The sequence below is a fragment of the Podarcis filfolensis genome (assembly GCF_964270895.1).
Source record: "Podarcis filfolensis genome assembly, chromosome: 10".
Lineage (NCBI taxonomy): Eukaryota > Metazoa > Chordata > Lepidosauria > Squamata > Lacertidae > Podarcis > Podarcis filfolensis.
Genome location: NC_139612.1, coordinates 72,600,816 through 72,628,310, shown reverse-complemented (window position 1 = coordinate 72,628,310; position 27,495 = coordinate 72,600,816). Strand labels below are relative to the sequence as shown.

Genomic DNA, 27,495 nt, shown 5'->3' with positions numbered 1-27,495 from the left:
CCTTTAATTTTTTTGGGGGGCCCCCAAGGGAGTGGGGCCCTAAGCTATAGCTTGCTTAGCTTATACGTAAATCTGGCACTAAGATAGCTTCTCCTCTTTTAAAGGCATCCGAGTGCTTGACCACCACTGCCTCTTGTGGCAGTGAGTTCCATAGTTTAACGCTCCCTGCATCAGTCCTGAATCTTCCGATGCTCGACTTCATCTCATGTCCAGGAGAAGCAAATGGCAGGGATGAGGCTGGAAAATGCATGTCTAGTCTGGACTATTATTTATTATTTTATAATTAAACAAAATAAACCCAAGGCCATGAAGAAATATCTTGCCATACCTCTCTGCTCTGGTTTTTTAGTTTTGTTTTTACACAGAGTTCTGGCACCTACCTACCCTAAGGCGTTTTTCTTGCTGCATAAAATGTTATATCAATCGCTGCGATTTTGACAATATTTCAAACAGGACAACTAATGGAATATTTAGTATAAATAAGATTCAGAACACGATGCTCCTTTTTACTGTAGATATTCTCCTGTACTGTCAGATAGGTAAGGAATCCCAAAGGAAGGAACTTTTTATCACATGTGGTGGGAATGCAAAAAAGTGAAAAGCTTTTGGGAAATGATATATAATGAGATGAAAAAGATGTCAAAATATACATTTATTAAGAAACCAGAAGCATTTTTACTTGGCATTGTAGGAGAGGATATTAATAGACAGGATTGTAAGTTGTTTTTATATGCAACTACAGCAGCAAGAATACTATTGGCATAAAAGTGGAAGCAAGAAGAACTGCCGACGAAAGAAGAATGGAGAATGAAGTTGATGGACTATGCAGAATTAGATAAATTAACAGGAAGGATTCAAAACTTGTGGGATCAGAGATTCTTAGAAGACTGGAGTAAATATATGAACTATTTGAAAAGTAATTGTGATGAACAGATTACGCTAGTAGGATTGCAAGAAGTTTGTAAGGTGGATTATTTGAAATATTGCAAGAAAGACTATGAAAAGAATTATTAGTTAAGGATAATTAAATGTAATAGGAAATTAAGAAATGCAGAATAAGCGATAAACAACGGAAAATCATCAGAGGTGTTGACAGAAGTCAAAAATATTGTATAAGATGTGAAGATATGTTGTATGACTGATATGTTAAAAAATCAATAAAAATTGATTTTTTAACTGATATGTTAGAAAATCAATAAAAATGTACATTTAAAAATAAGAGATAGGTAAGGAATCTCAAAATTCCAGCTCTTTTTCCAAGCCACAAAACAGCTTGACTACATTTTTTAATTTATTTGTAGCCCATATTCCCAAATATATCCAAATATCTAATAGGATTTGTTTTCTCCCCCTGCCAGGACTGCCTGGTGCTGGAGAGATGTGAGCAGCCCAACCCCATCTCCACCTTCCAGGACGATTTCCAGGAGTTTGAGATGATCGATGACAACGAAGAGGAGGAGGAAGGGAACGGGCTGGAGGAGGTGCCCCCCTCACCCTCAGGGTCTCCAATCCCTTCGCCCACCCCAGAGGAGACCCAGAAGCATCGCCCCACCACTCTCAACCTGACCGTGACGGGCACACAGGTGAGTCCGGGAGGAGAGCCTTGGGCACCCAGAGTTTTGCAAATGCAACTCCTGGAAGCAACCTGGTCCCAAAGCATTCTGCAACAGCAGGTTTGTTGTTGTTGTTTAGTCCTTTAGTCGTGTCCGCCTCTTCGTGACCCCCTGGACCAGAGCACGCCAGGCACTCCTGTCTTCCACGGCCTCCCGCAGTTTGGTCAAACTCACGCTGGTAGCTTCGAGAACACTGTCCCACCATCTCGTCCTCCGTCGTCCCCTTCTCCTTCTCCTTGTGCCCTCCATCTTTCCCAACATCAGGGTCTTTTCCAGGGAGCCTTCTCTTCTCATGAGGTGGCCAAAGTATTGGAGCCTCAGCTTCAGGATCTGTCCTTCCAGTGAGCACTCAGGGCTGATTTCCTTCAGAATGGAGAGGTTTGATCTTCTTGCAGTCCATGGGACTCTCAAGAGTCTCCTCCAGCACCAGAATTCAAAAGCATCAATTCTTCTGCGATCAGCCTTCTTTATGGTCCAGCTCTCAGTTCCATACATCACTACTGGGAAAACCATAGCTTTAACTAGACGGACCTTTGTTGGCAATGTGATGTCTCTGCTTTTTAAGATGCTGTCTAGGTTGGTCATTGCTTTTCTCCCAAGAAGCAGGCGTCTTTTAATTTCGTGGCTGCTGTAACCATCTGCAGTGATCATGGAGCCCAAGAAAGTAAAAAGTTAGGAAGGATATTAATAAACAATATATCCTCTCCTGACTCCTTGAACATTCTCACATCCTGAGCAATCCAAGCAAGAGAGAGAGAGAGAGAGAGAGAGAGAGAGAGAGAGAGAGAGAGAGAGAGAGAGAGAGAGAGAGAGAGACACGGACTGACTCCAGGAGCATTTCGCATCATAAATAAACCAGGAAGGAGTCGCTCTTCATCTGCATTAAAAGCTGCAAGCAGAGAGCAGAGTCCTGCTTTGCACCCCCCAAATGAGGGTGGGGGAAGGGAGTCTTCCCTGCCTGGCAACTGCTGCTGCCACCACCTCTGGCCTATTTGATGCACAGATGGGTTTCCAGATCTGACAGGATGTCCAAGAGTTTGGATGGCAACGCCTGCGATGCCCAGAGAGGCCGTGTGGCATTTCCACGCAGCCCCCAGTGGTCTCACGGACTATTGACCCGTACACCACTAATTCGCTGCCACCAACCAGGTCTTCCCCGGTAAATCACTTCGTCTCAGTCAGGTTCTTAAGTTAACAAAGAAGAGTGTAGTTTATTGCAGACACAAGTAAACTCTAACTGCATTCAAAACCTTGTTACTCTTTACCTTCTTAGTCTTATTTTTATCTTGCCTCTAACTTTTCTACCTCCTCTCACACAAGAACCAACTGCACTAACTGTCTCTCTAATTACAACTGTCTGCCAACTGCTTTCCCAACTGCCTTTCCCAACCAAACAACCCAAACCTCGGGCTAAGCCCTTTTATAAGCCTCTACCTATTAACTCTTTCTCTCCCCCTGTACAGACATTTTAAAAAGAACGGGCAAACGCCACAGGCAGGTTTCGCAATGCTCTACAAAAACCGGGTCGGGCATTTGTTGCTTTTCCAGGATTAATAGTCAGAAACAGAGGAAGCTGCCTAGTTTCGGGGACAATTCTGTCACAGCGTTCGGGACAGAGCGAAGAAAGTCCTTCTTCACGCAGCGCGCAATTAAACTATGGCGCTCACTCCCCCAGAAGGCAGGGATGACCACAAACATAGATGCAAATATAATGTTTTAAGTGCATTGTTCAAATGTGCCATTAGATGGCAATGTTGAGCTAATGGCAAATTCAAGTGGACTTTTGAACGATGGGAAACTGATAGCAACTCAAACAGGCTGAGCTCTGCCTCTTTCATTGCAGGGGGTTGGACTAGATGATCCTCAGCCCCCTTCCAAGTCTAAAATTCTCTGATTCTCCGATTCCTTCTTCCAAAAGGCACCCAACTGGGTGCTGGGTCGGGCATCTGTAGTCTTCCCTCCTTTCCCCACGGAAGCAGCTGCTTCAAAACATCCTCTCCCCCCCCCATCTCGTGTCAGTTCATGTGCTTGTCACTAAGCCCCTTTTGGAATTAATCTTTCCCAATCTCCCCCCCCCCCAACTTTAATCTGCTGTGTCATTAACCCTCCCTAGAGGGCTCAGTCGGCAAGGCTGTAAGTGCAGTTTTCCGAAATATGCGTTCCGAATAATGTGCCGTGCGGAAGAGGGGCAGGAAGGCAGAGGAACGGCAAAGAGGCCTCGCTTTCTGAAAGCACCTTAGCATTCCAAAAGATGAATGAAAACATCTTAAACCACCAGTGCCCCGGTTTTTGTCAACATCGAACGGACGGGTTCCGATTCATTCATATAAAAACCCTTTCCTAAAGCCACTCATGGCAGTGCACAGATCAAGCTGGAATAAACCCGAGGACACTTGCAAGAACTCAGTTGTTTTCACGCAGCTGGCAGCGCCTGCACTGTGGAACTACCTGCCACTTGATATCACGTTACGCTTTTTGGAGCCTGCTGAAAACATTTTTGCTTAGACAAGCCTGTCCAGATGTTTAGAAAGTTGGCCCGAGTTTTAATTCTCTTCTTAGTCCATTGTTAACTTTTTAAGAGTTTTTAATTATTGCTGTTAGTTTTTCTTATTCGTAATAGCCATCTGTCAGGGATGCTTTAGTTGCGATTTCTGCATTTCAGAGAGTTGGGCTGGATGATCCTTGGGATTATTTTACAACTCTGCATTTCTAAGATAATTTTATTAATCTACCCTTTTTTGTAAACCTCTTTGAGGCGTTTTTGTTTTGTTTTCGTGGAATCATAGAATTGTAGAGTTGGAAGGGACACTGAGGATCATCTAGTTCAACCCCTGGCAATTCATAACAGGTGGTCATCCAATCCCTCCAATGGGGAAAAAATGGGAGGGTGTTTTTTTTTTGCAGTCAAGCATTGTGCAAATTTTATGAAATAATTAAATAACGCAGAAAAGTTTGGCGATGCAGCAGTTTTCTCACCGCAAACAGGCATTCCCAAACACATTTCACCTGGAAAGGCACTATTTTAAATCCCCTTGGATACTTCTCCAATTCAAGAGTTGATTCACAAAATTCATCTACGTTCTGATCTGCACGTTAATCCAGATCAGGTAAACTCATACCAGAATCTGGAGTCTTGAAAGACCTACTCTGGCTCCCAGTATGTTTCTGAGCACAATTCAAAGTGTTGGTGCTGACCTTGAGAGCCCTAAACGGCCTCAAAGGCCTAGTATCCCTAAAGGAGCGTCTCCACCCCCATCGTTCAGCCCAGACACTGAGGTCCAGCTCCAAGGGCCTTCTGGCGGTTCCCTCCCTGCGAGAAGTGAGGTTACAGGGAAACAGGCAGAGGGCCTTCTTGGTGGTGGCACCCACCCTGTGGAACGCCCTTCCATCAGATGTTAAGGAAATACAGTGGTGCCTCGCAATACGAAATTAATTCGTTCCGCAAGTTTTTTCTTCTTGCGGGTTTTTCGTCTTGCGAAGCACGGTTTCCCATAGGAATGCATTGAAAATCAATTAATGCGTTCCTATGGAGACCGCTTGCCAGGCTGGCGGTGCGGAGAAGGGCTTTTCTCCCCACCGCAAGCCTTCAGGACAGGTCCGGGAACAGAGGGGAAGGCGCGCAGCGCTTCTCCTCTGTTCCCGGGGCTTGCGGTGGGAGGAGGGTTTTTCCTCCCCACCGCCAACATTCAGAACAGCATTCTGAATGTTGGCGGTGGGAAGGAAAACCCTCCTCCCACCGCAAGTCTTCAGGACAGCCATCCGAAGGCTGGCGCGGGGAGAAGGTCTCTCCGCCCCACCGCCAGCCTTCGGAGGAGCCTTCCGAAGGCTGGCGGCGGGAGGAGGTCTCTCCGCCCCACCGCCAGCCTTCGGAGGAGGTCCGAGGACAGTGGGGAAGACGCGCTGTGCTTCCCCGCTGTCCTGGAGATTTCCCTATGGGCTTTCGTCTTGCGAAGGAAGCCCATAGGGAAATTTGTCTTGCGAAGCGCATCGAAAAACGGAAAACCCTTTCGTCTAGCGGGTTTTTCGTCTTGCGAGGCGTTCGTCTTGCGGGGCACCACTGTAAACAACTATCTGACATTTAGAAGACATCTGAAGGCAGCCCTGTTTAGGGAAGTTTTTAATGTTTGATGTATTTATTGTGTTTTTAATATTCTGTTGGCAGCCGCCCAGAGTGGCTGGGGAAACCCAGCCAGGTGGGCGTGGTATAAAAAACAAATTATCATATTATTATTATTATTATTATTATTATTATTATTATTATTATGCTAATTCTTGAGCATAGCCATCGTGGCTGGTGACCCTTGACAAACCTGTGCCAGTCCTATCTGGAAAAGCCAACACTCACCTGGGGCTTTCTGCAATCAAAGTAGGTGTCTTCCTTTCCCACTGCTGGAGCTGCCGGTTAAGTGCCTTAATCTGATATCTAGTGGCACAATCTTCTGCAGCTCCATCGACCCGCTCCGTCAACCCACTTTGTGCCCCAGATCCTGCGAGTCAGGTGGGACTCTGAAAGGAGCAAGGGCTGCTCTCATTCTTTGAGGCAACTCCTTCTGTGCCATCATGGTTTTGGAAGAGCTCCTTTTCCGATTCAGCGCTGCAAAAATGCTCTCAACCGTAGGCCCCAAACCAGAAGTGGATCCTCTCTTGGAATGGTAGACTGCAGCAATCCCTGACTGAGCAGCTCCCTCCTTCGGCACAGTTTGTTGTGATCCCTTCATTGCAGCGGTTGGATCTAGATGACTCTTGGTGTATCTTCCAACCCTACAGTTCTGTGATTCATTGGAGGGTTTAAAACAGGGGTTGTGGGGCTTCTTGCTGGAGGAGACTCCCTGGAAAAGACCCTGATGTTGGGAAAGATAGAGGGCACAAGGAGAAGGGGACGACAGAGGACGAGATGGGTGGACAGTGTTCTCGAAGCTACCAGCATGAGTTTGACCAAACTGCGGGAGGCAGTGGAAGACAGGAGTGCCTGATGTGCTCTGGTCCAGAACAGACGGACACGAGTAAATGACTAAACAACAACAAGAAGTGGGGCTTCTGTCAGGGTTCCTAAGCTGTGATTCCATTATTGCAGGCGGTTGAAATAGGTGACCTTTGGGTGTATCAAACCTATGATTCTGTGATTTTTCTTGTTAAATTTCCATTTTATCACATTTAAACATTACTGTATACTCTTTACATATTTGCTCTATTGAGCTTCAACTTCCCTCCATCCCGTCTCATGACTTTCATAGTTCATTAGTACTTCATACCATTTATACATTTTTCCATTTTCCATTATACATTTTACATTTCCATTATACATTTTACGTTTCACTCCTTCCGTTTATCACAAAATTTCAAATAAATATGCAGAAGGTACAAATCATACACCTTGCGAGTTTTCTTGCAACAACCCTTCTAGTGTTGTTAATTGTTTACAGTTATCCTTCAGATATTGTACAGATTTACTCCAGTCTTTTTGGAAAGCTTGGTCACGCCGGTTTCGGATTTTCCCGGTCAGCTTTGCCAGTTCTGCGTAGTCCATCATCTTCATCCACCACTCTTTTTACGAAGTGATTTCCTGTTGCTTCCATTTTTGGGCCAAAAGAGTTCTTGCTGCTGTTGTCGCATACATTAACCATTTAATGTCTCTCTTTGGGGTCTCTTCCCCTGCTACAGCTAACAGAAATGCCTCTGGTTTTTTTCCACAAAAGTACTTTTAAACATTTTCTTTAACTCATCTCTGCTCTCGCTTCCTCCCCTGCGTGACCAGGACTCCCTGAACAACAACAGCGGCTGCAACCCAGCGCCCCCCTTGCAAAGGGCCACCTGGCAGGAGACTCTGCTCCACACTTCTTCTTCCTCCTCCTCCTCTTCGGTGCCCCATGCTGGTGAGTGCTCTCCCATACACCTGGCCCCCTGGGGAGAACTGGCTCTCCACAGCAAGCAGAAACTGTGCAGGATGGTGGAGGTACAGAGGTACAGAGACTTTCAGCCCACAGGTCTAAATAACCCCAGTGCAGGTCCCAGTTAGACCACACAGCCTATCCCCCTGACAAATCACATTCTGTGTGGTTACAGGTGGGTAGCCGTGTTGGAACAATGTTTTTTTTAAAAAAATCCTTCCAGTAGCACCTTAAAGGTAAAGGGACCCCTGACCATTGGGTCCGGTCGTGGCCGACTCTGGGGTTGCGGCGCTCATCTTGCTTTACTGGCCAAGGGAGCCGGCGTACTGTTTCCGGGTCATGTGGCCACCAGGACTAAGCCGCTTCTGGCGAACCAGAGCAGCGCACGGAAACGCCGTTTACCTTCCCGCTGGAGTGGTACCTTTTGATCTACTTGCACTTTGATGTGCTTTCAAACTGCTAGGTTGGCAGGAGCAGGGACCGAACAATGGGAACTCACCCCGTCGTGGGGATTCAAACCGCCAACCTTCTGATCGGCAAGTCCTAGGCTCTGTGGTTTAACCCACAGTGCCACCGCATCCCATAATAGCACCTTAGAGACCAACTAAATTTGTTCTTGGTATGAGCTTGGTCTCTAAGGTGCTACTGGAAGGATTTTTTAAATTATTATTATTCTGTGTGGAATGGCAACAGCAAAGGCCTTTGGAGGTCTCGGATATATCGCACGGTGAAACAGGACTGCTCAAGGTGTCCCGACTATACAATTGGAGAAATCGAGATATATATAGCTGCACCGGCAGCGTAGCTCTTCTTTCTTTCCAAAAATGCTAGAAGGGCCTTTACACTTGCCAGAAGCTCGGCTCTGCCCTCGCCGGTCCTGGAAGGGTCCTTTAAAAAAGTCCCATATGCTCAGAGACTTTGCGCCTGTTCATTGGGGGATATAGGAAGCCCAGAGCACTTATTCTTTAGATGTCCCTTTTATGAAGAGGCACGTAGTGAGACCACTGATCCCCTGCTGGTGAGGTTCACTGACCTCCCGGAAAAGCAAAAAATTGACCTTTTCCTGTTAGGCAAAGGTCATAAGATGACCCGGATGGCCTCCAAATTCTGTGTACAGATCTGTAGGCGCAGACCATCCCCCGACCCAAACTAGTTCGTTAAGAAAACCCCCAAACTTGGTTCCATGGGTGACTCTGGGTCATCTCTCTGCGGTAGCTTATCTTAAAGTTTAAAGTGTTTATACACTTATCACATTTATAAATTTTAAATTTATTGTTGTACATTGTTTTAAACGTTTGTTTTCCTTCTGGGATTGTACCCCCAAGTGTGTTTTATAAGCTGGTCTCCGACAGTAATAAATTATCTATCTATCTATCTATCTATCTATCTATCTATCTATCGCACAGTGATAGGTCGGTCCAACTAGATAAGGCCCAGGGTGAGCATCAGGCTTCAGCTCTGGGCGGTGGTCGTGTAGACTTCCCCAGATTGCTGGCTTTGACCTCACTAGAGTGTTGTCGGGATGGTTCCTGAGTCCTGAACTTTGCCGTCTGCTCCTTCCCCTTGCAGAGCGATCCTCCCCTGTGCACCCGTGTCTCCAGGATGGACCGTGTTCGGACGCTCGGAGTGGCACAGGCCCTGTCCGAGCCCAACCTCCTTGCAAACCACCGCTTTATGATGCCGAAGGGAACAGCCAGGAGTTGCGGGAGGCCCCTCCCCCTGCTCGACCTGGGGAGGACTACAACATGAACATCGTCTCCTCCATGCCCTGCTCTCAGCCTCCTTCAGATTCATCTGTCCAGGCCCCCAGGGAGGTTGCAGAAGATCCCCAAGGTCCCATCACACGCCTGGCATCTAAGTCGCCCGTCTTCAGCCCCCACAGGTCACCGGCAACGGAGATTTACTGCGCCAGGTTCCAGAGGGATGCGGCAGGATGCCAGGAGGCAGAGAAGGTAGCTGGGGGCTCCCCCGTCGTCTTTGCTGGGGGGAAATCAGGGCACGGGTCCCCCATCTCACTGATTGACCAGGGAGGCTCCCCGCTGTCGGACGATGAGGCTCCCAAGGGCCGCCGAGACGCTGGGTCTGGAAGGAGCCACCCCACGGGAGACCATGCTGCCCCGACCAGAACAGCAACAGAATCCCTGAGCTCCGAAGGAGAAAGCGGCCACAGGGGCCGGGCACCCAGCGTGCGAGGGCCACCTTCTGCCTCGTCGGACACCACGTCCCCCTCGTCAGACCCCGGTATTGAGGCAGACCTCACCAGCCGCAACTCCAAGTCCTTCCCACCGTGCAGCCGGCACAGCGAGGACCTCAGCTCGCCTGGCTCCGACTCAGACGTGGAGGGCGAGATCGAGGCGGCCTTTGCCTGCAGCGGGAACCGCCTGGCCAGCAACATGATCTCCAGCATCTCAGAGACGGAGCTGGACCTGAGCAGCGACAGCAGCAGTGGACGCTCCTCCCACCTCACCAACTCCATTGAGGAGGCCAGCTCCCCTGGCTCAGAGGCCGAGCTGGAGGCAGACCTGGAGTCCCGCGGAGTGCTGGGCCTGAAGGACACCCTTCTGCTAGACGTGGGCAAAGAGGAGGAGGACGGGGTGGCGGTGGCCCCGGAGAGCGCAGTGGTGAGGAGGGACAGCCTGGCAGCCCTCAAGATAGAGGAGTTCTACGAGGACCCGTCCGCTCCCGTCGAGCCAATGGACAGGCCCCTCTCGGACTCGTTGGACCTGGAGATCGACCCCGACCACAGCCTGGAGACCCTGCGGCGCTCCTTCTACTTGCCGGTGGGGGCCAAGCTGGTGCCCAAGGGCCGCAGCGACAGCGACGACCGAGCGGGGAACAGCGAGTACGACTCTGATTCTGACTCCGAGTCGGAGCCGGACCTGAGCGAGGATTCCGACTCCCCGTGGCTGCTCAGCAACCTGGTGAACAAGATGATCTCAGAAGGCTCGTACCCCATCAAGTGCGCCGACGAGTGCTTCCCGACGGCCCACTCCCTCTCGGACACCATCTCTCCCGCCTCCGACCTGGAGCCCGAGATCCCCAGCGAGGCCCTGGGGGAGGCGCAGCCCGGCCCTCCGCAGAGCATCGAGCTGGTGGACATGGAGACCCTCCGGTGTTCGCTACGAGAGGACGAGAAGCCCACTGAGCCAGGGGGCCCGGCGGACGAGGTGGGGCCCTACCTGTTCATGAGCAACCTGACCAACGACACCATTGCTCCCGTCTTTCCTGGGAGGCCACTCTCCGGCTGCTGCAAGAGCGGCGGCGGCACCCCAGCCAAGGGCTTGCCCCCCAGGGAGGTAGCGGTCAAAGCCGACCCAGCCACTGGGCCCAAGGACTGGGCGATCGACGGGGACCTGGACTCTGGCATCTTGGAGGACAACGACATGATTGACGACGTCCGGTTAGAGGGCAGCGAGGGGCTGGACGTCTCCACCGCCAAGACCAACCGTTGCTTCAGCTTCGCCTACTCTCCCGAGGAGGAGGAGGATGGGGAGGCACCTTCCCTAGGCAGCCTGAAGGGCTCCCCCTTCTCCGAGGAGATGCCCCTGCCCCCGCCCACCATAGCCCTGGACGACTCCCTGGCCTACGACTCCGTCAAGTACACCCTCGTCGTGGACGAAAACACCCAGCTGGAGCTGGTCAGCCTCAAGCGTTGCACGTCGGTGCTGAGCGACGACAGCGAGCTGCTGAGGGCCTGCGATGCCGCCGACCTGGAGGACGCGGGCAGTGACTTTGGGGAGGGGCTGGTGGCTCCAGACGGGCGCAGCTCTTCCTCGGAGGACTCCTCGCCCGAGGCTGACCTCCACTTCTCAAAGAAGTTCCTTAACGTCTTTGTCAACAGCACCTCCCGTTCCTCCAGTGAGTGCCACCCCCTCTGTGGCTGCAGGGGGCGGGGTGGGAGGGAGGGAGGGCACTTCCTGCGACCAGCACACGACTGCCTGTTGCCACCCCAGTCACCTGGATGCAAGATCCAGGAGCCCTTCTGCTTTGGTCTCCTGGCTCCCAAGCAACAGGGACCCCCTCAGGGCCTCACCTTCTGCTGCCCCATTGTGGCCACAGATGGTCTGGATTGGCTGTCTTCCTGCCGAGAGGCAGGCCTCTGCAATTGGCTTCCTATCCTTGGAAAAAGAAGCCCTCTGTCCTAACAGTGTGATTGGTACAGATGCCACACCCTGCCCTTGATTGGTAGAGGTGTTGCACTGCATCCCTGATTGGTACAGATGCCACACCCCATCCCCGATTGGTACAAGATGCCACACCCTGCCCTTGATTGGTAGAGGTGCTGCACCGCATCCCTGATTGGTACAGATGCCACACCCCATCCCTGATTGGTACAGATGCCACACCCTGCCCTTGATTGGTAGAGGTGTTGCACTGCATCCCTGATTGGTACAAGATGCCACACCCAATCCCTGACTAGTACAAGATGCCACACCCCATCCCTGATTGGTACAAGATGCCACACCCCATCCCTGATTAGTACAAGATGCCACACCCTGCCCTTGATTGGTAGAGGTGCTGCACCGCATGCCTGATTGGTACAGATGCCACACCCCATCCCTGATTGGTACAGATGCCACACCCTGCCCTTGATTGGTAGAGGTGCTGCACCGCATGCCTGATTGGTACAGATGCCACACCCCATCCCTGATTAGTACAAGATGCCACACCCTGCCCTTGATTGGTAGAGGTGCTGCACCGCATCCCTGATTGGTACAGATGCCACACCCCATCCCTGATTGGTACAGATGCCACACCCTGCCCTTGATTGGTAGAGGTGCTGCACCGCATGCCTGATTGGTACAGATGCCACACCCCATCCCTGACTAGTACAAGATGCCACACCCTGCCCTTGATTGGTAGAGGTGCTGCACCGCATCCCTGATTGGTACAGATGCCACATCCCATCCCTGATTGGTACAAGATGCCACACCCTGCCCTTGATTGGTAGGGGTGCTGCACCGCATCCCTGATTGGTACAGATGCCACACCCCATCCCCGATTGGTACAAGATGCCACACCCTGCCCTTGATTGGTAGAGGTGCTGCACCGCATCCCTGATTGGTACAGATGCCACACCCCATCCCTGATTGGTACAGATGCCACACCCTGCCCTTGATTGGTAGAGGTGTTGCACTGCATCCCTGATTGGTACAAGATGCCACACCCAATCCCTGACTAGTACAAGATGCCACACCCCATCCCTGATTGGTATAAGATGCCACACCCCATCCCTGATTAGTACAAGATGCCACACCCTGCCCTTGATTGGTAGAGGTGCTGCACCGCATGCCTGATTGGTACAGATGCCACACCCCATCCCTGATTAGTACAAGATGCCACACCCTGCCCTTGATTGGTAGAGGTGCTGCACCGCATGCCTGATTGGTACAAGATGCCACATCCCATCCCTGATTGGTACAAGATGCCACACCCAATACCTGATTGGTACAGATGTGAAACTCCTTACCCGATTGGTGCAGCAGACGCCCCCCTTCCTGACTAGTGCAGCCTCCCCCCATTCCTGATTGGTCAGCCCCTTGCTTTGGGTAATTGTCTGCAGCCTGCTGTGATCCTTTCTCTGCCCCCTCAACCAGGTACAGAGTCCTTTGGCCTCTTTTCTTGCATGGTGAACGGGGAGGAGCGGGAACAGACCCACCGAGCCGTCTTCAGGTGAGAAGGGAGAGGGGAGAGGTCTGAGGGTTCCCCAGCCCTTTGTCTTGAGGCTCCTTCAGGCCAGGAGATCAGTCCTGCAGGGCTGTCTTGGGGAGGGGGGGCTCCCACACTCCCCGGCAAAGCAGAAGAGCATTCGAGAAACCCCTTTGAGAAAAGGGAACCAGGCCCCACTTACACTGTTTGCCAGGGACCCGCCAGTCAAGGCTTAACCATGGCTCCAGAAGAGGCTTTTCAACACCGTGGATCACAGCAGCACTGTAATATGATAGAGGGTGCTGCCAGGACACAGGGTCCCGAGTCAGTTAAAAACAGCAGCCCCTGCTCAAAGGTAAACCACCACACCGCCTGCTGGTGTACAGACCAAATTCAGGAATCTAGGGAATGAGGCCATCCCCTGCTAGAAATTTAAGAACCTCGGAACTGCCTGGATCAGGCCAAAGGGGGCCCATCTTGTCCAGCATCTTGTTCTCACAGCAGATGCCCCTTTTGCAGGATCCGAGCACAAGAACCCTCTTTCCTGTTGTGGTCAGTAGCGACTGATAGATTATTCCCCCTCCATGAATTGGCCCAGTCCTCTTTTAAAGCCGTCTAAGTTGGTGGCCATCGCTGCCTCCTGTGGCAGGGAGTTCCGCTGCCTAAAAATAAGGAGGGGAAAAAAACTTTTATGTCAGTAGGCTCAGTAACCCAAGGAGTCTAAAGCAGTGGGCTTGGAACCAGAGTAATTTCACAGGAGCTCACGACAACTCTTCCAGCAGCAAGAGTTATTTGAGGATTGCAGCAATTATCATGTAAATCAGAGGATCCCAAACTTTTTGAAGCCTCCTGCCTTTGAGTTCCGTAATCCCAGCACCCCACTGCCTTTTGAAACGCAGCACAAACACACAAAAGAACTAATAAAGAACTGAGCTGGAAAGAGGACAGAGAGAAGTTTTTCTCCATCTCTCCTAAGGCTGGAACCTGTGGACACGTGTTGAAGCTGAATGCTGGAAGATCACAGAGTTAATCTATGGAACTCCCTGCCACAGGAGGCAGGGGTGGCTACCGACCTAGATGGCTTTAAAAGAGGGTTAGATAAATTCATGGAGGACTATTGGGGGCACTCCTGCTTGGATCCTGCTCCCAGTAGGTTTCCAAGCAGAACTCAAAGTGTTGGTGCTGACCTTGAAAGCCCTAAACGGCCTCGGTCCAGTAGACCTGAAGGAGCGTCTCCATCCCCATCGTTCTGCCCGGATGCTGAGGTGCAGCGTCAAGGGCCTTCTTGTGGTTCCCTCCCTGCGAGAAGTGAAGTTACAGGGAACCAGGCAGAGGGCCTTTTTGGTGGTGGCGCCCGACCTGTGGAACGCCATCCCATCAGATGTTAAGGAAATAAACAACTATATGACATTTAAAAGACATCTGAAGAAGCCTTGTTTAGGGAAGTTTTTAATGTTTGAAGTTTTAGTGTGTTTTTAATCTTTTGTTGGAATCTGCCCAGAGTGGCTGGGTAAACCCAGCCAGATGGGCAGGGTAGAAATAAATTATTATTATTATTATTATTATTATTATTATTATTATTATTATTATGGCAGGCCTAAAGTCTTACAGGGAAGGGAAGCAGCGTGTTGGCTGTGGGCCCCCAAAGTCTCCCCCAAACTTAGTGCTTCTGAGATAACATCAAGAAGCTGCTTTCTACTGAGTCAGACCCATTGGCCCATCCGGCTCAGTCTAGCCTACACTGGTTGGCAGCCGCAGTTGTCCCAGCCCCACTTGGGAGCCTTCTGCTGCTGAGCTCCTGCCATGTCCCTTCCCCAACTGGCTCCTTCTCCTGCCTCCAGGTTCATCCCTCGCCATGAGGACGAACTGGAGCTGGACGTGGATGACCCGATTCTGGTGGAGCTGGAGGAAGATGACTACTGGTACCGGGGCTACAACATGCGCACGGGGGAGAGGGGCATCTTCCCAGCCTTCTATGCCCACGAGGTGGTGAGCCAGGCCAAGGAAGTGACAGGTGAGCCGGGGTGTGTGTGTGTGCCGGTGGTGCTGCCAGGCCGGGAGGTGGCGGCAGAGGGGGGCAGAAGAAGCTTCCTAGCCGCCCAATGTCAGAGGTTGGCTGCACAAAGGCCAGAAGAGGGAGGAGGAGGAATTGGGTCGAGGGAAGTATGGTATAGTGTGGTGTAGTGGTTACATCCCTCAGTGCCTGGCCATTCATTCACCGCAAGGGGGTTGGACTAGATGACTCTTGGAGGATCCCTTCCAGCTCTGCAACTCTATGATTTGCCCAGTTGTTTCCTGGCTGGAAACCTGAATAAACATGAGGAAGAACTCTCTGAGGGCAAGAGCTGTTCAGTGGAATGGACTCCAGCCACGTTTGCAGCTGGAGTCCATTCCACTGAACAGCTCTTGCCCTGGGGTCCCTTCCAACCATTATATACTTCTGTGCCCCCCTTTGGAATGAGGGCGGGGGGAACTGTGGGACAGGAATTTAACAAAACAATTGTTAGCCCCAAAATGGAAAAATGAGCGAGGTCCCAACTAAAGAAGAATAGCAACTTACCGTATTTTTCGCCCCATAGGACGCACCGGCCCATAGGACGCATCAAGTTTTTTTGGGGGGAAATAAAGGAAAAAAATTTTATTTCTCCCCCAGGCGCTTGTGGTGCTGGCAGCGGGGAGAAGCGCTCTTCTCCCCGCAGCCCGCCTTCAGATCAGGTCCGGGGACAGCGGGGAGACGTGCTGCGCCTCCCCACTGTCCCCGGAGCTTGCGGGGCTGGCGGCGGGGTCTCCCCTCTCACTTTGCAGGCTTCAGCAAAAGCCTGCATTCGCCCTATAGGACGCACACACATTTCCCCTTCATTTTTGGAGGGGAAAAAGTGCGTCCTATAGAGCGAAAAATACGGTAAGTTGACAGAATATACACAGCTTGCAGACTTAACATATAGAAAAGGGAACAAGAACAACATACGTTTAGAGAAGATAGGAAAACGTTGATTGAATATATGGGAAATAACTGTACAGCTGAAAACACTGGCAGCGTTAAGATAAATTCAACAGTATAAACAAGTTTTGATGAATGCAATAATGGAAGACTGAATGGTATAGTATTGGTAAGATATGCAGATTTATGATGTGCAAAACGAACCATGGAAAGAGAAGACGGGAAGTCACTGATATTGTAAAAAGGTAAAGGGACCCCTGACCATTAGGTCCAGTCGTGGCCGACTCTGGGGTTGCAGTGCTCATCTCGCTTTAGTGGCCGAGGGAGCCGGCGTACAGCTTCCGGGTCATGTGGCCAGCAGGACTAAGCATGAACTGCCGACCTTCTGATTGGCAAGTCCTAGGCTGTGTGGTTTAACCCACACCCCACCTGGTTAAATGAGTATTTTAAATTGTACAACATAAAAATTATATATATATCAAGGAATTTAACAAAACAAAACAAAAGCATGTGACACTTGCCAGGTTGCCTGTCTCAATTTCTAATCAGAAGGGAGGTCAGAAAGCAAGTGAGCCATTTATACAGAGAAGACCAAGGCTTTGGGGTGTTTCGTGATGGGCGCTGTAGGAATTTGGGCCAACTCAGCTCAGCAGAGAAACCCATTTACTGGATCCCTTTTGGGGAAAGTTCTTCCAAACTCTACTGCGAGAGAATAAAATAGAAAAAGGTGGTTTTGGGTGGAGACTGGGGGTATATGGGTGTCTCTGGCATCTCACCCAGCCTAGTTCCCCTGGGACGGGGAGCCAGCCTGCCCTTTTCTGCAAAAGTGGGAGTGGTGAGGAGAGGGGAACTGCACCTTGACTCTCTGCTGGGTTCCTTGCAGGCCTGAAGCGGAATCCGTGCTGGGTGGAGCGCTTCAACGTCCAGTTCTTGGGCTCCGTGGAAGTTCCTTACCATCAGGGCAATGGCATCTTGTGTGCCGCTATGCAGAAGGTGAGGCCAGGAAGAGGGGCTGTGTGCCTGTGTCTGTCTGTCTGTCTGTCTGTCTGTCCATGCAATGCTGTCTTGGGGCTGCTGCCAGGACAGAGAATCCGACCTGCTATGTGTGGGAATGTTGAGGGTGGCAGGAGAGGATATATTGTTTATTAATATCCTTCCTAACTTGCGCTAGCAAGTTCCTTTACTTAGCATACATTCCCCTTTTTACATGCACAGCAGATAGCTGGTTGCAGGCTCGTGTGAGCCTCTGACTATTATACAATTCAGTCTGTCTCAGATTAAATTATACGTTTCTGGTAAATTCCCTTGAATCCCTCTTAAAAGAATAAAGACGCCACAATCTTATTCAAAGTCAATAAATAAAGTTTACTCACATCAGTTCACAGTTGGATTCCTGAAGGCAGACTTAGTTACAAATATGTACGTGTGGATCTACCCCTTATGGGGGAATAATCCCAGTGCTTCTGCTAGCTGAGAGCTAGCAGAGCGGTCCTAGCTAAAAGCTGCTTAAATGAAGAAGGAAGTCAAAAAGAGAGGGAGGTGTGCTACGTGACTTGTCCTTTTGTTACCTGGACAGGTTAGGTCACGCCCACCTTCTATCACATGCAAAAGGAAGGATGCTGCAGCCAGGAGGAACAAGAAGTTTCGACTGGCTGGACCAAACATCCCCTCACATGTCTCCTCTAGCATTTCAAGGAAAGCTGTACTTGACTGCTCTCAGTGGATTACCGTATTTTTCGCTCTATAAGAAGCACTTCCCCCCTCCAAAAATTAAGGGGAAATGTGTGTGTGTCTTATGGAGCGAATGCAGGCTCCATAGCTTCAGTGAAAGCAACGCGAAGCCTCCGGAGCACAGTGGGAATGCTCCCGCCGTGCTCCGGAGGCTTCATGTTGCTTTCGCTGAAGCCAGAAGATCAAGAGGGGTCGGTGCGCAGCAATCCCTCTTGCTTTCCTGGCTTCGCTTCTCTGGAGAGGTGCTGCACAGCTTTCCCTCTCTGGCCAGTGCCCCTTCAGCGAAGCGGGAGGAGAAATGGAAGGGGCTCCGTTTCTCCTGCAGCTTCACTGAAGGGGCGCTGTGCAGAGAGGGAGAGAATTTTTTTTCTTGTTCTCCCCCTCTAAAACTAGGTGCATCTTATGGTTGGCTGCGTCCTATAGAGCGAAAAATACGGTACATCCCACACTACGTCTGCCTGGTGCGATGTCCCCTTGCCCTTTTCCCTTGGGATACGCTGTCTAAACACAGCGGACCCCTTCCCGTCTGAACCCGCACCCCTGCATGCACACCCACCCTCTGTCCTTTGCAGATTGCTACCACCCGCAAGCTCACGGTGCACCTGAGACCCCCGGCCACCTGCGACCTGGAAATCAGCCTGCAGGGCATCAAGCTTATCCTGACCGTGAATGAGTACAGCCGGGACGAGGAGGTGAGTGGCGGATGCAGGAGGCGGCGGCACTGGGGTGGGCCTGTGCAGCTGAGGCGGCCTTTGGGGTCCACGTCCCCAAAGACTTTGGCGAGGTGCCCAGCCGAGCAGGAGGCAGGATGGGTTCAGGGCACTTGCGTAAGCTTGGACTTGCGTGCCTATGGTCTCACTTGGCAGAGTCTGCTTCTGTCGGAAGAACCCCCTGCCCAGAGGGAGAACTTGGGCAAGGAGGGGGCAGGTGCAGCCGTCGGGGGCCTAATGGGGAAGTGGATTTATAGGGGAAGGGGAGCCTGCTCCTGCCCCATTTTCCTCTGGCTCAGTCCTACAAAGGAGGAGTGGCGTGATAGACCCACATTGCAGGATACAGGTGTTTGAGCACCCAGTTTGAGACCCAAATGGCTCCCCTCAGCCACTTGTGGGCACCCTCTGCTCATCCCTGTAAAGGTATCATTTCTTTCTTTCTTTGTATACCATCTTGTGATGGTTTATTGCCTTCACCTCTTGGCATAAATCACTTCTGGCAGAGTTAGTTGCCGGTGGCAGTTGCTCTAAGACAGCGGTTCTCAACCTGCGGGTCCCCAGATGTTGTTGGACTACAACTCCCATCATCCCTGAGCTCTGGCCTTGCTAGCTAGGGTTGATGGGAGTTGTAGTTCAACAACATCTGGGGATCCGCAGGTTGAGAAAGGCTGCTCTAAGAGATAATGCTCAAGACACAGGAGCAGTCCAGTCCATTAGCTCTTTATGGACGGGTATGAAGCGTTCATGGTTGCAATATATGCAGAATAGTCCATTTAAGCTACTGGTCCCAGCAGCAAGGCATCTCATACAAAATGCAGCCGCCTTCGGCATTCGTCCATAGCTGCAAGCGGTTGTAGCAGCGGGTTCATCAGTTGGCAGGCGACGAGAAAGACTTAACACACTCACCGACTCTTTCCCCTGCTGAAAGAGAAACCAAAAAGCCAGCCTTTTTAAGGCTACAAGTTCCTGACACTGCGCGAAAGAATCCAGTTAACTCCTGAACCTTATCTTGCTCCTGTGTAAGCAATTAGGCTTCTCGGGTCAGTTTCTGGAACATGCTCCACTTCCAATTAACAGAAACTCACTCAGACAGTTTTCTACAAAACAGCCTTCATCCAAAGATCACAGGGTGGTTCACAACATGCTGTGATTGGACTTGTTCTATGATTCTAGACTGGAGGGGGCCCCTGCTGAAGATTTCGGGAGCCCCTTGGGACAAGGCCTTGAGGGGATTGGGGGGCGCTTCTTCACGGGGTGTCCTTTAAGCCCTCCCTCTTCTCCTTCCAGTTTGAGCGCTGCAGCCATTTCTTCCAGATGAAGAACATCTCCTTCTGCGGCTGCCATCCCCGCAACAGCTGGTGAGTTGCACCCCCCCCAGGGGAAAAGCCTGGCTCCAGGGGCAGGAGGGCTGCTTGCCCCCAGGACGTGAGGTTTCCTTGCTGCGGCACCTCAGGCAGGAATCCCCTCCTTGGCCGTAAAAATACAGCCATGGCAGAGGAAAATAACTAGCCTGTTGGCTGCTCTTTCCTGACACCCCAAACCACTGCCTGGGGGCTCTTCTTACATTCTTACGTTAAAATTTTAGGGCTACCTTTAAAGCTGTGATGCATGTGAGATGGTCAGCTGAGGGTGGGCCTTGCAAGCTGGCTGGCTGGAGAGGTCCTACCGGTTCCTACATTGATGACCTTTTAGGACCCTTCTAACCCTTCCCTTCCCTTCCAGCTACTTTGGCTTCATCACAAAACACCCCGTGCTGAGTCGCTTTGCCTGCCACGTCTTCGTTTCCCAGGAGTCCATGCGGCACGTTGCAGAGTGCGTTGGGTGAGTGGAGGGGGTCGCGGAGCTTTTTGGCTGTGGACTGATGGGAGCTGTCCAAGGTATTGAGAGCACCCTTGAAGCTGACCCAGAAACTCCAGCGGGTGCAGAATGCCGCGGCGAGGCTCCTTATGGGGTCCTTGCTGCAGGATCACATTCATCCGGTGCTATACCAGCTGCACTGGCTCCCGGTGGAGTACAGGATCAGGTTTAAGGTGCTGGTTTTAACCTTCAAAGCGCTATACGGCCTAGGACCCTCGTACCTATGGGACCGCCTCTCCTGGTATGTCCCACGGAGGACCTTACAGTCTTCAAACAAAAACATCTTGGAGGTCCCGGGCCACAGGGAGGTTAGGCTGGCCTCAACCAGAGCCAGGGCTTTTTCAGTTGTGGCCCCGATCTGGTGGAACGCTCTGTCACAAGAGACTAGGGCCCTGTGGGACTTGACATCTTTCCACAGGGCCTGCAAGACAGAGCTGTTCCACCAGGCCTTTGGTTTGGACTCAGTCTGACCCTTATGTTTCCCTCCCCTTACGGTTTTGATCTATGGGCTACTTTTAAAATGAGGCTGCATTTTAAACTGCATTTTAACCTGTATTTTAAATTGCCCCCCCCATTATGTTTTTTTACTGTAATTTTACTGATGTTAGCAGCCCTGAGCCCAGCTCTGGCTGGGGAGGGCGGGGTATAAATAAAATTATTTATGATGATGATGATGATGATGATGATGATGATGATGCTCGGATCCTGCATGCTGTTTCCCACTGGGGCACCTAGTTGGCCTCTGTGAGAACAGGATGCTGGCCTAGCTGGGCCATTGGCCTGATCCAGGAGAATCTTACTACGTTCTTTGCTCCCACGAGTGCTGACTCTGGCTCTTCCTCCCTTCCCCTTCCAGCCGCGCCTTTCAGGAATACTACCAAGAGCACCTGGAGTTTGCTTGCCCCACAGAAGACATTTACCTGGAGTAGGACCTGAGCCCGGAGTGCCTCCAGCTTCTGCACCCCCTCCAGAGACTCTGACCCAGTGCCCCAGGACCCTCGACTCCGCCAGCCTCGACACCACCCATGCCACCATTTTTCAACCCGGCACCCTGCTGCAGCAGAGGGGAGGTGGGGTGGGGCAGGCGAGGGGGCAGAGAGATGGGGATGGCGGCAGGCGCTGGCTGTGTGCAGTTGCCCCCTGCCCTCCTCCTCTCCCGGAGCCCCTCTCCCAAAACACCCGGGAGCAAATCTCTGGGGAGGGAGCCTTCCTCCTTGAAGCAGGTTGAGACCAGCGATGGGGCTGGAGGATGAATTTGGGAGAGGCGAAGCCAGGAGTCGGGGCTTTCCAGGAAAGCTCCAGCCTTTGCATGGCGCCCCCCTTCTCAGGGGCTGGGAGGAAGGCTTGGGGCACAATGGCAGCCATCACTCTGCCCCCACGCCCACCCTGGTCCTCTAGAAACACACTCTGGGGCTGCGGGGAGCTCCCATACCTCACCTGCTTCCAGGCTAAATTCCTTTCATCTGTGTGAGAGTTGTGTGTGGGGAGAGGGAACAAGGAACCCCCCCTCCCTGCCCCCCCCCACAGCGTGCGCCCATCCCTGGGCCAGGGCACTCTGCTCTCCCTTCCCTGATTCTCAGCCCCCATTGCCTCAGCTCCACACTTGCCATGTGGGCTGCCCCATTGCCATCCCCTGGGGGGGGGCAGTGCATGCGACTCCAGCTCATGCAGTGCCATAGGAAACTACACCGCCCCCGCCCCACCCTTTCCCCAAAATCTGCATCCCTTGCTGCTATCACTCACCCTGCCAGAGACACTGTTGGGTTGCGGGAGGGGGAACAGCCTGCATGCTGCTTGGGGTAGGGTGCTGGGAGCTGAAAGGAGCCCCCCAGATAGGGCCTTTGGAGTGTGTGTGAGCGAGGAGCACGTGTGGGGCAGGGCTCAGCTGGTAGGCTGCCCACCTCACAAGCAGAAGGTCCCAGGTTCCATTCCCGATAACATCTCCACGCAGGGATGGTAGAGACCCCCTGCCCAAATTCCTGCAGAGCCACTAGATGGACCAGTGGTCTCCGTATGTGCCAGCTTCCTACGGCTTGTCCTGCCTGTGGAGGAATCGGAGTCAATGTGCCCCATGGCATCGACCATTCATAATCTGGCGAATCCCCCCGGAGGATGGGTCAGGGGGCGGCTGATCTGGATCCATGGCCCACGGCCAGCTGGGGTCTCGCCCCGCAGTCCCGTGTCCTTCCCCAGCGCTGCCATCTTCCCATTCTTCCTCTGTCGCTGAATCAGAGCATATCTGGGGGGTTGCTTGTCCGGCTCAGGCGCCCTCTCCTCTTTCTTGGCCTTCTCTCTCTCCCCCCCCGTCCCCCCGCCACGGCTCTCCTTGCCGCCTCCTGCCTCGCCCCCCACTGCTGTGCCTGGTGACCTCCTTTGCTTGCCAGCCCCGCCTGTTTCCACTCAGTGCTAGCTGACTGACGTAGCGCTCACTGCTGTCCGTGTATGTAACGACGATATTTATCCGTAACCTTAACCGAGCAGCGAAGTGACCTGTACAAACCCCGGTTCAAAGGCCCTTCCTTCTCACTGCCTTGTCATGGAGTTGGTCTTTCAATAAAATATACGCTTGGTGTCACCACAGGTCGTGCCTGGTCTGCTCTGTCTTGTTGTTGGTTTTTAAAATATATTTATTTATTGTTATGCATCACCCTGATCTGTGGGTGGTAAGAGAATCCAGGAGTTCACGGCACTTACACCCAGGGTTCGTTTTCCTTGGAACAAAGGTGCGTTTCAGACTGTGACGTCTTTAGGATGTATGGTTTTATTTCCACATATATACAACCTGAGGGGAGTGGAGTCCCGAATTTGGCACCTTGTACGCCCCCTTCTGGCAACTCCTGCAGCCAAGCTGGTGCCATTGCTCTGTTTTCTTTCGACCACATCAGCGAGCCCAAAAGGGTGGGGGTCTTGTCATCTGGGCAGCCTAGGGCCTTCAGACACACTGCCAAGCTCTCAGCCTTTGGGCAATCGTCTTCCTCCCCCATGGCAGTAATTAAGAGGCTCAAACGAAAGCAACATCTTACCAGTTAGATTCTTTAATAATCACAGTGAGAGACAAAAGACCGTGTCTCCCTAGAAATGGCGGTGCTCCCAATTTAGGTCCACAACCCCTCCGTCCCTATTAATCTACATCACTCCTACGTCTTGTAACCTGAGCTTGTACCCTCTGTGCTTTTTGTTCTGAGACTTTCTGAGCTCTTCTTGATCTTGGGGAGGGCGGTGGAGGAATGCTGTCCAACGACTGTGAATCTGTTAACCCCCTCTCTTTCAGTGTTTATTTTGCTAGCTGTTCCCCATCCAGTATTTCCCAGCTTCTGCCTTCGGAACTATGCCCCTCTGCAAACCACTGCTCCAAATCTATGCAGTCCTCCTGCTCCTGGGAAGATTCAGGATCAGGGGGAATGGGTGGCTCCCACCATCCCTGCTCAGTGCAGTCCTCCTCAGACACCAGCCTTGAGTCCTAGGGAGGTCACTTCAGTGCTGTTAAGACAGCAGAAACAATGCAGGAGGAAGCTGTTATAAGTTACCAGTCCCTGCAGCCATAGTGCATGCCATGCTGCACTCTATTGTCTCTCAAAACAGATGGTTGCCAACAGCAGCAGCAGCAGCAATAACAACCTGAGCATAGGAGGGAGCAAGAGAACAGATCACTCCAGGAAAGAGGGATATTATTATTTATTTATTTATTTATTTATTTATTTATTTATACCCCGCCCATCTGGCTGGGCTTCCCCAGCCACTCTGGGTGGCTTCTAACCAAATATTAAAATACAGTAATACATCAAACATTAAAAGCTTCCCTAAAGAGAGCTGCCTTCAGATGTCTTCTAAAAGTTTGGTAGTTGTTGTTCTCTTTGACATCTGGTGGGAGCGAGTTCCACAGGGCGGGCGCCACCACCGAGAAGGCCCTCTGCCTGGTTCCCTGTAACTTGGCTTCTCGCAGTGAGGGAACCGTCAGAAGGCCCTTGGAGCTGGACCTCAGCATCCGGGCAGAATGATGGAGGTGGAGACGCTCCTTCAGATATACTGGGACTCCTCAGGGTCAACCCTGATGCTGGAGGATGGCACTGGGGAAGTATAAGTTTTCCCTAGCTCATGGCACTAGAACTCTTGGATGTCCTGTCACGGCTAAAAATTGGCCACTGTTTCTTTAATGCTAAAAGAGCTAAGTCAGCATGAGTCAGCGGCCTACAATGCAACAATTTGTACCTGCATATACAGAGTGGCCAGTGTTAGTGTTTGGTGTGGGTTGGTTGGATGGTAGAAAGCTGGTTGCGTTTGGTGTGTGTAAAAAGCTGTCGGTCGTGGCTGGAGAAGAAGACTTTTTAAGAATAAAAACAGCAATACTCTGCAAGAATACTCTTTCTCAAAGACTCTTTTGTGCCAACTAAGGTCTGAGGACAAGGCAAAGGAGTAAAAAGGAGGTCAGAACCTTTTCTTTTTCAAACACTGACATGTCCAATGAAGATTCAGGACAGATTTTTAGGAAGTTCTTCTTTATGCAATGCCTAGTTAAACTATGGAATTCTCTCACACCCGAGACAGTGATGGCCATCAGACTAGAAGACTTTAAAAGAGGGTGAGAGAAAATCCTGGAGGAGGAGAGGACTACCCATGGCTTCTAGCCACAATGCTTCTGGAGAACCACAGAAAGGAGAGGGCTCTTGTGTTTGGATCCTGCTTGTGGGTTCTCCATGACAAGCATCTGGCTGGATCCTGGACCAGCTGGGCCATTGGTCAGATCCAGCAGCCTCTTCTTATGTCATTCTTCCTCCTTCTCCTCCTCCTCCTCATCATAATTTATTATTTATACCCTGCCCATCTGACTGGGCTTCCCCAGCCACTCTGGGCAGCTTCCAAGAAAATATTAAAATACAGTAATGCATCAAACATTAAAAGCTTCCCTAAACAGGGCTGCCTTCAGATGTCTTCTAAAGGTCTGGTAGTTGTTCTTCTCTTTGACATCTGGTGGGTGGGCGTTCCACAGGGCGGGCGCCACTACCGAGAAGGCCCTCTGCTTGGTTCCCTGTAACTTGGCTTCTTGCAGGGAGGGAACCGCCAGAAGGCCCTCAGCACTGGACCTCAGTGTCTGGGCAGAACGATGGGGGTGGAGACGCTCCTTCAGGTATACTGGACCGAGGCCATTTAGGGCTTTCAAGGTCAGCACCAACAGTGATGGGTTGGAGATGCTGTTCAGGTACTCTCATTTTGACTCAAGAAAATCACAATTTTATAGTTCAAATCAGGGGAAATAAATACAGTAAATGGACAAAAGGACAAGGATTCACAAAATGTTTTGGGGTATATGTACCCCTGTGTACCCCCAGAAAAAAGCGCTGGTTTATAACTTGATTCTAGCAAGGCTCCTGCCTCAGGCCATCTCTGCACAGGCCTTCCTCTGCATATTTTGAATTTATAGTACCTATCAGTGGCCACATCATATGGCCATGCTGCCCGTGGCTGATGGAACGTGGTTCAAAACAGAAAGCCCCAGCTTGGGGAAGACACCCTTCTCTGAAAACCCTGCTGCTAATATGTGCAGCCCTGCTTTGCTCTCGATTCTGACAGCGCTCTGTGTGTGTGTCTGCAAGCTGCTAGTCCATATTGACAAGAGGTCACACTGATCTTTTTATGTCAAAAAGGCAGCTGTAGCGCTAAACTACTCGCTGCTGGAAGTACCTGTTGCTACTCCTAAGTAAGGAACAGGAAGCACATCTGGAAGACCCGCACAACAGACTCTGAATCTTCTGTTTGCAGCCAGGAGGTCATGTCTGAACCAATCCTGGCTCGTGCAGAGTTTGTCACTTGAGAGAAAGCAAGATTAATCTCGGAGCCTTTTGCATCAAACTTAATCCTCGCATTTCCATAAGGGTTGCTGCCCAAGCCTTCAGACCACAAACCAGCCTAACAAAATAGCAGAAGAAGCAATCGTAGAAGGGAACCCAAAGGGTCATCTAGTCCAACCCCCCTGCAATGCAGAAATTACAACTCAATAATTCCTGACAGGTGGCCATCCAACCTCTGTTTAAAATCCTCCCATGAAAGGGAGCCCAGCACCACCCGACGGAGTCCGCTCCACAGGCAAACAGCTCTTACCTCCCAGAAGTTCCTCCTAATGTTTGGTCAGAACCTCCTTCTTTCTAATTTCCACCCATTGGTTCAGATCCTACCCTCTGGAGCATCAGAAAGCAAGCCTGCTGTGTGTTCCACTGGTCGGCCCTTCAGATATTTGAAGATGGCTATCACATCACCTCTCAGCCTCTTCTCCGGGCGAAACAGACCCATCTCCCTCAACCGTTCCTCATAAGGCAGCGGTTCTCAACCTGTGGGTCCCCAGATGTTGCTGGACTACAACTCCCATCATCCCTGAGCTCTGGCCTTGCTAGCTAGGGGTGATGGGAGTTGTAGTTCAACAACATCTGGGGACCCACAGGTTGAGAAAGGCTGTCATAAGGTGTTGACTCTGTATTGGATTTCTGTTTATAATCTCTCCATTTCTGTGGAGCTCTAGGGGGCATGCATGACTCTGCCCCCCCATCCCAATTAACCCCCAAAACAACTCTGCTTTGAGGTAGGCCAAGCTGGGAGGCAGTGGCTACCACCCAAGGTCACCTAGTGAGAGCTTTATGTCCAAGTGGGCATTCAAAACCTGGTCTCCTAGGTCAGTGGTGTCCCAACTTTTTTCAAAGAGGGCCAGATTTGATGAAGTGAAGGGCCGTGAGGGCCGACCAAAGTTGTTAGCTTTTTTTAAGGATTGAAGTTGTTGAGCTTTTTTCGGGTTGAAGTTGTTGAGGGTTTTTTAGGATTTTACCCCAAGAAATAAACTGTCACAGGGGCCGGATTAAACCAACCGGCAGGCCGGATTAGGCCCCCGAAATGGACTTTGGACATGCCTGTCTTCACATTGGTCCTCACATTCTCACCACAACAACCTTGTAAAGTAGGCTAGGCTGAGAGGCCGCGACTGGCCTCCAGCACCACCCAGGAAACATCATGGCTGAGTGGGGGGATTTGAACCAGGCCCTGGTAGTCCACTAGACTCTAACCACTACACCACACTGTCTGTCTCAATGCCTGCATAGATGTATTTGCATATGCAAATTTAG

The 27,495-nt window shown here is 51.3% G+C and overlaps 1 protein-coding gene across 1 annotated transcript in view; it reads left to right on the top strand.

Annotated features, from left to right (window-relative positions):
• MAPK8IP2 (mitogen-activated protein kinase 8 interacting protein 2) overlaps window positions 1-22,969 on the top strand; it is a 48,577-nt gene extending 25,608 nt beyond the window's left edge. The window contains exons 3-12 of the mRNA XM_083572592.1: window positions 1,359-1,583; window positions 7,369-7,486; window positions 9,071-11,359; window positions 13,099-13,174; window positions 14,992-15,164; window positions 16,975-17,084; window positions 18,395-18,514; window positions 19,820-19,890; window positions 20,255-20,353; window positions 21,246-22,969. Coding sequence (XP_083428718.1) covers window positions 1,359-1,583; window positions 7,369-7,486; window positions 9,071-11,359; window positions 13,099-13,174; window positions 14,992-15,164; window positions 16,975-17,084; window positions 18,395-18,514; window positions 19,820-19,890; window positions 20,255-20,353; window positions 21,246-21,318 — 3,354 coding nt within the window. The 3' untranslated portion in view covers window positions 21,319-22,969. The remainder of the gene's footprint in view (window positions 1-1,358; window positions 1,584-7,368; window positions 7,487-9,070; window positions 11,360-13,098; window positions 13,175-14,991; window positions 15,165-16,974; window positions 17,085-18,394; window positions 18,515-19,819; window positions 19,891-20,254; window positions 20,354-21,245) is intronic.
• Window positions 22,970-27,495: the final 4,526 nt, after the last annotated feature.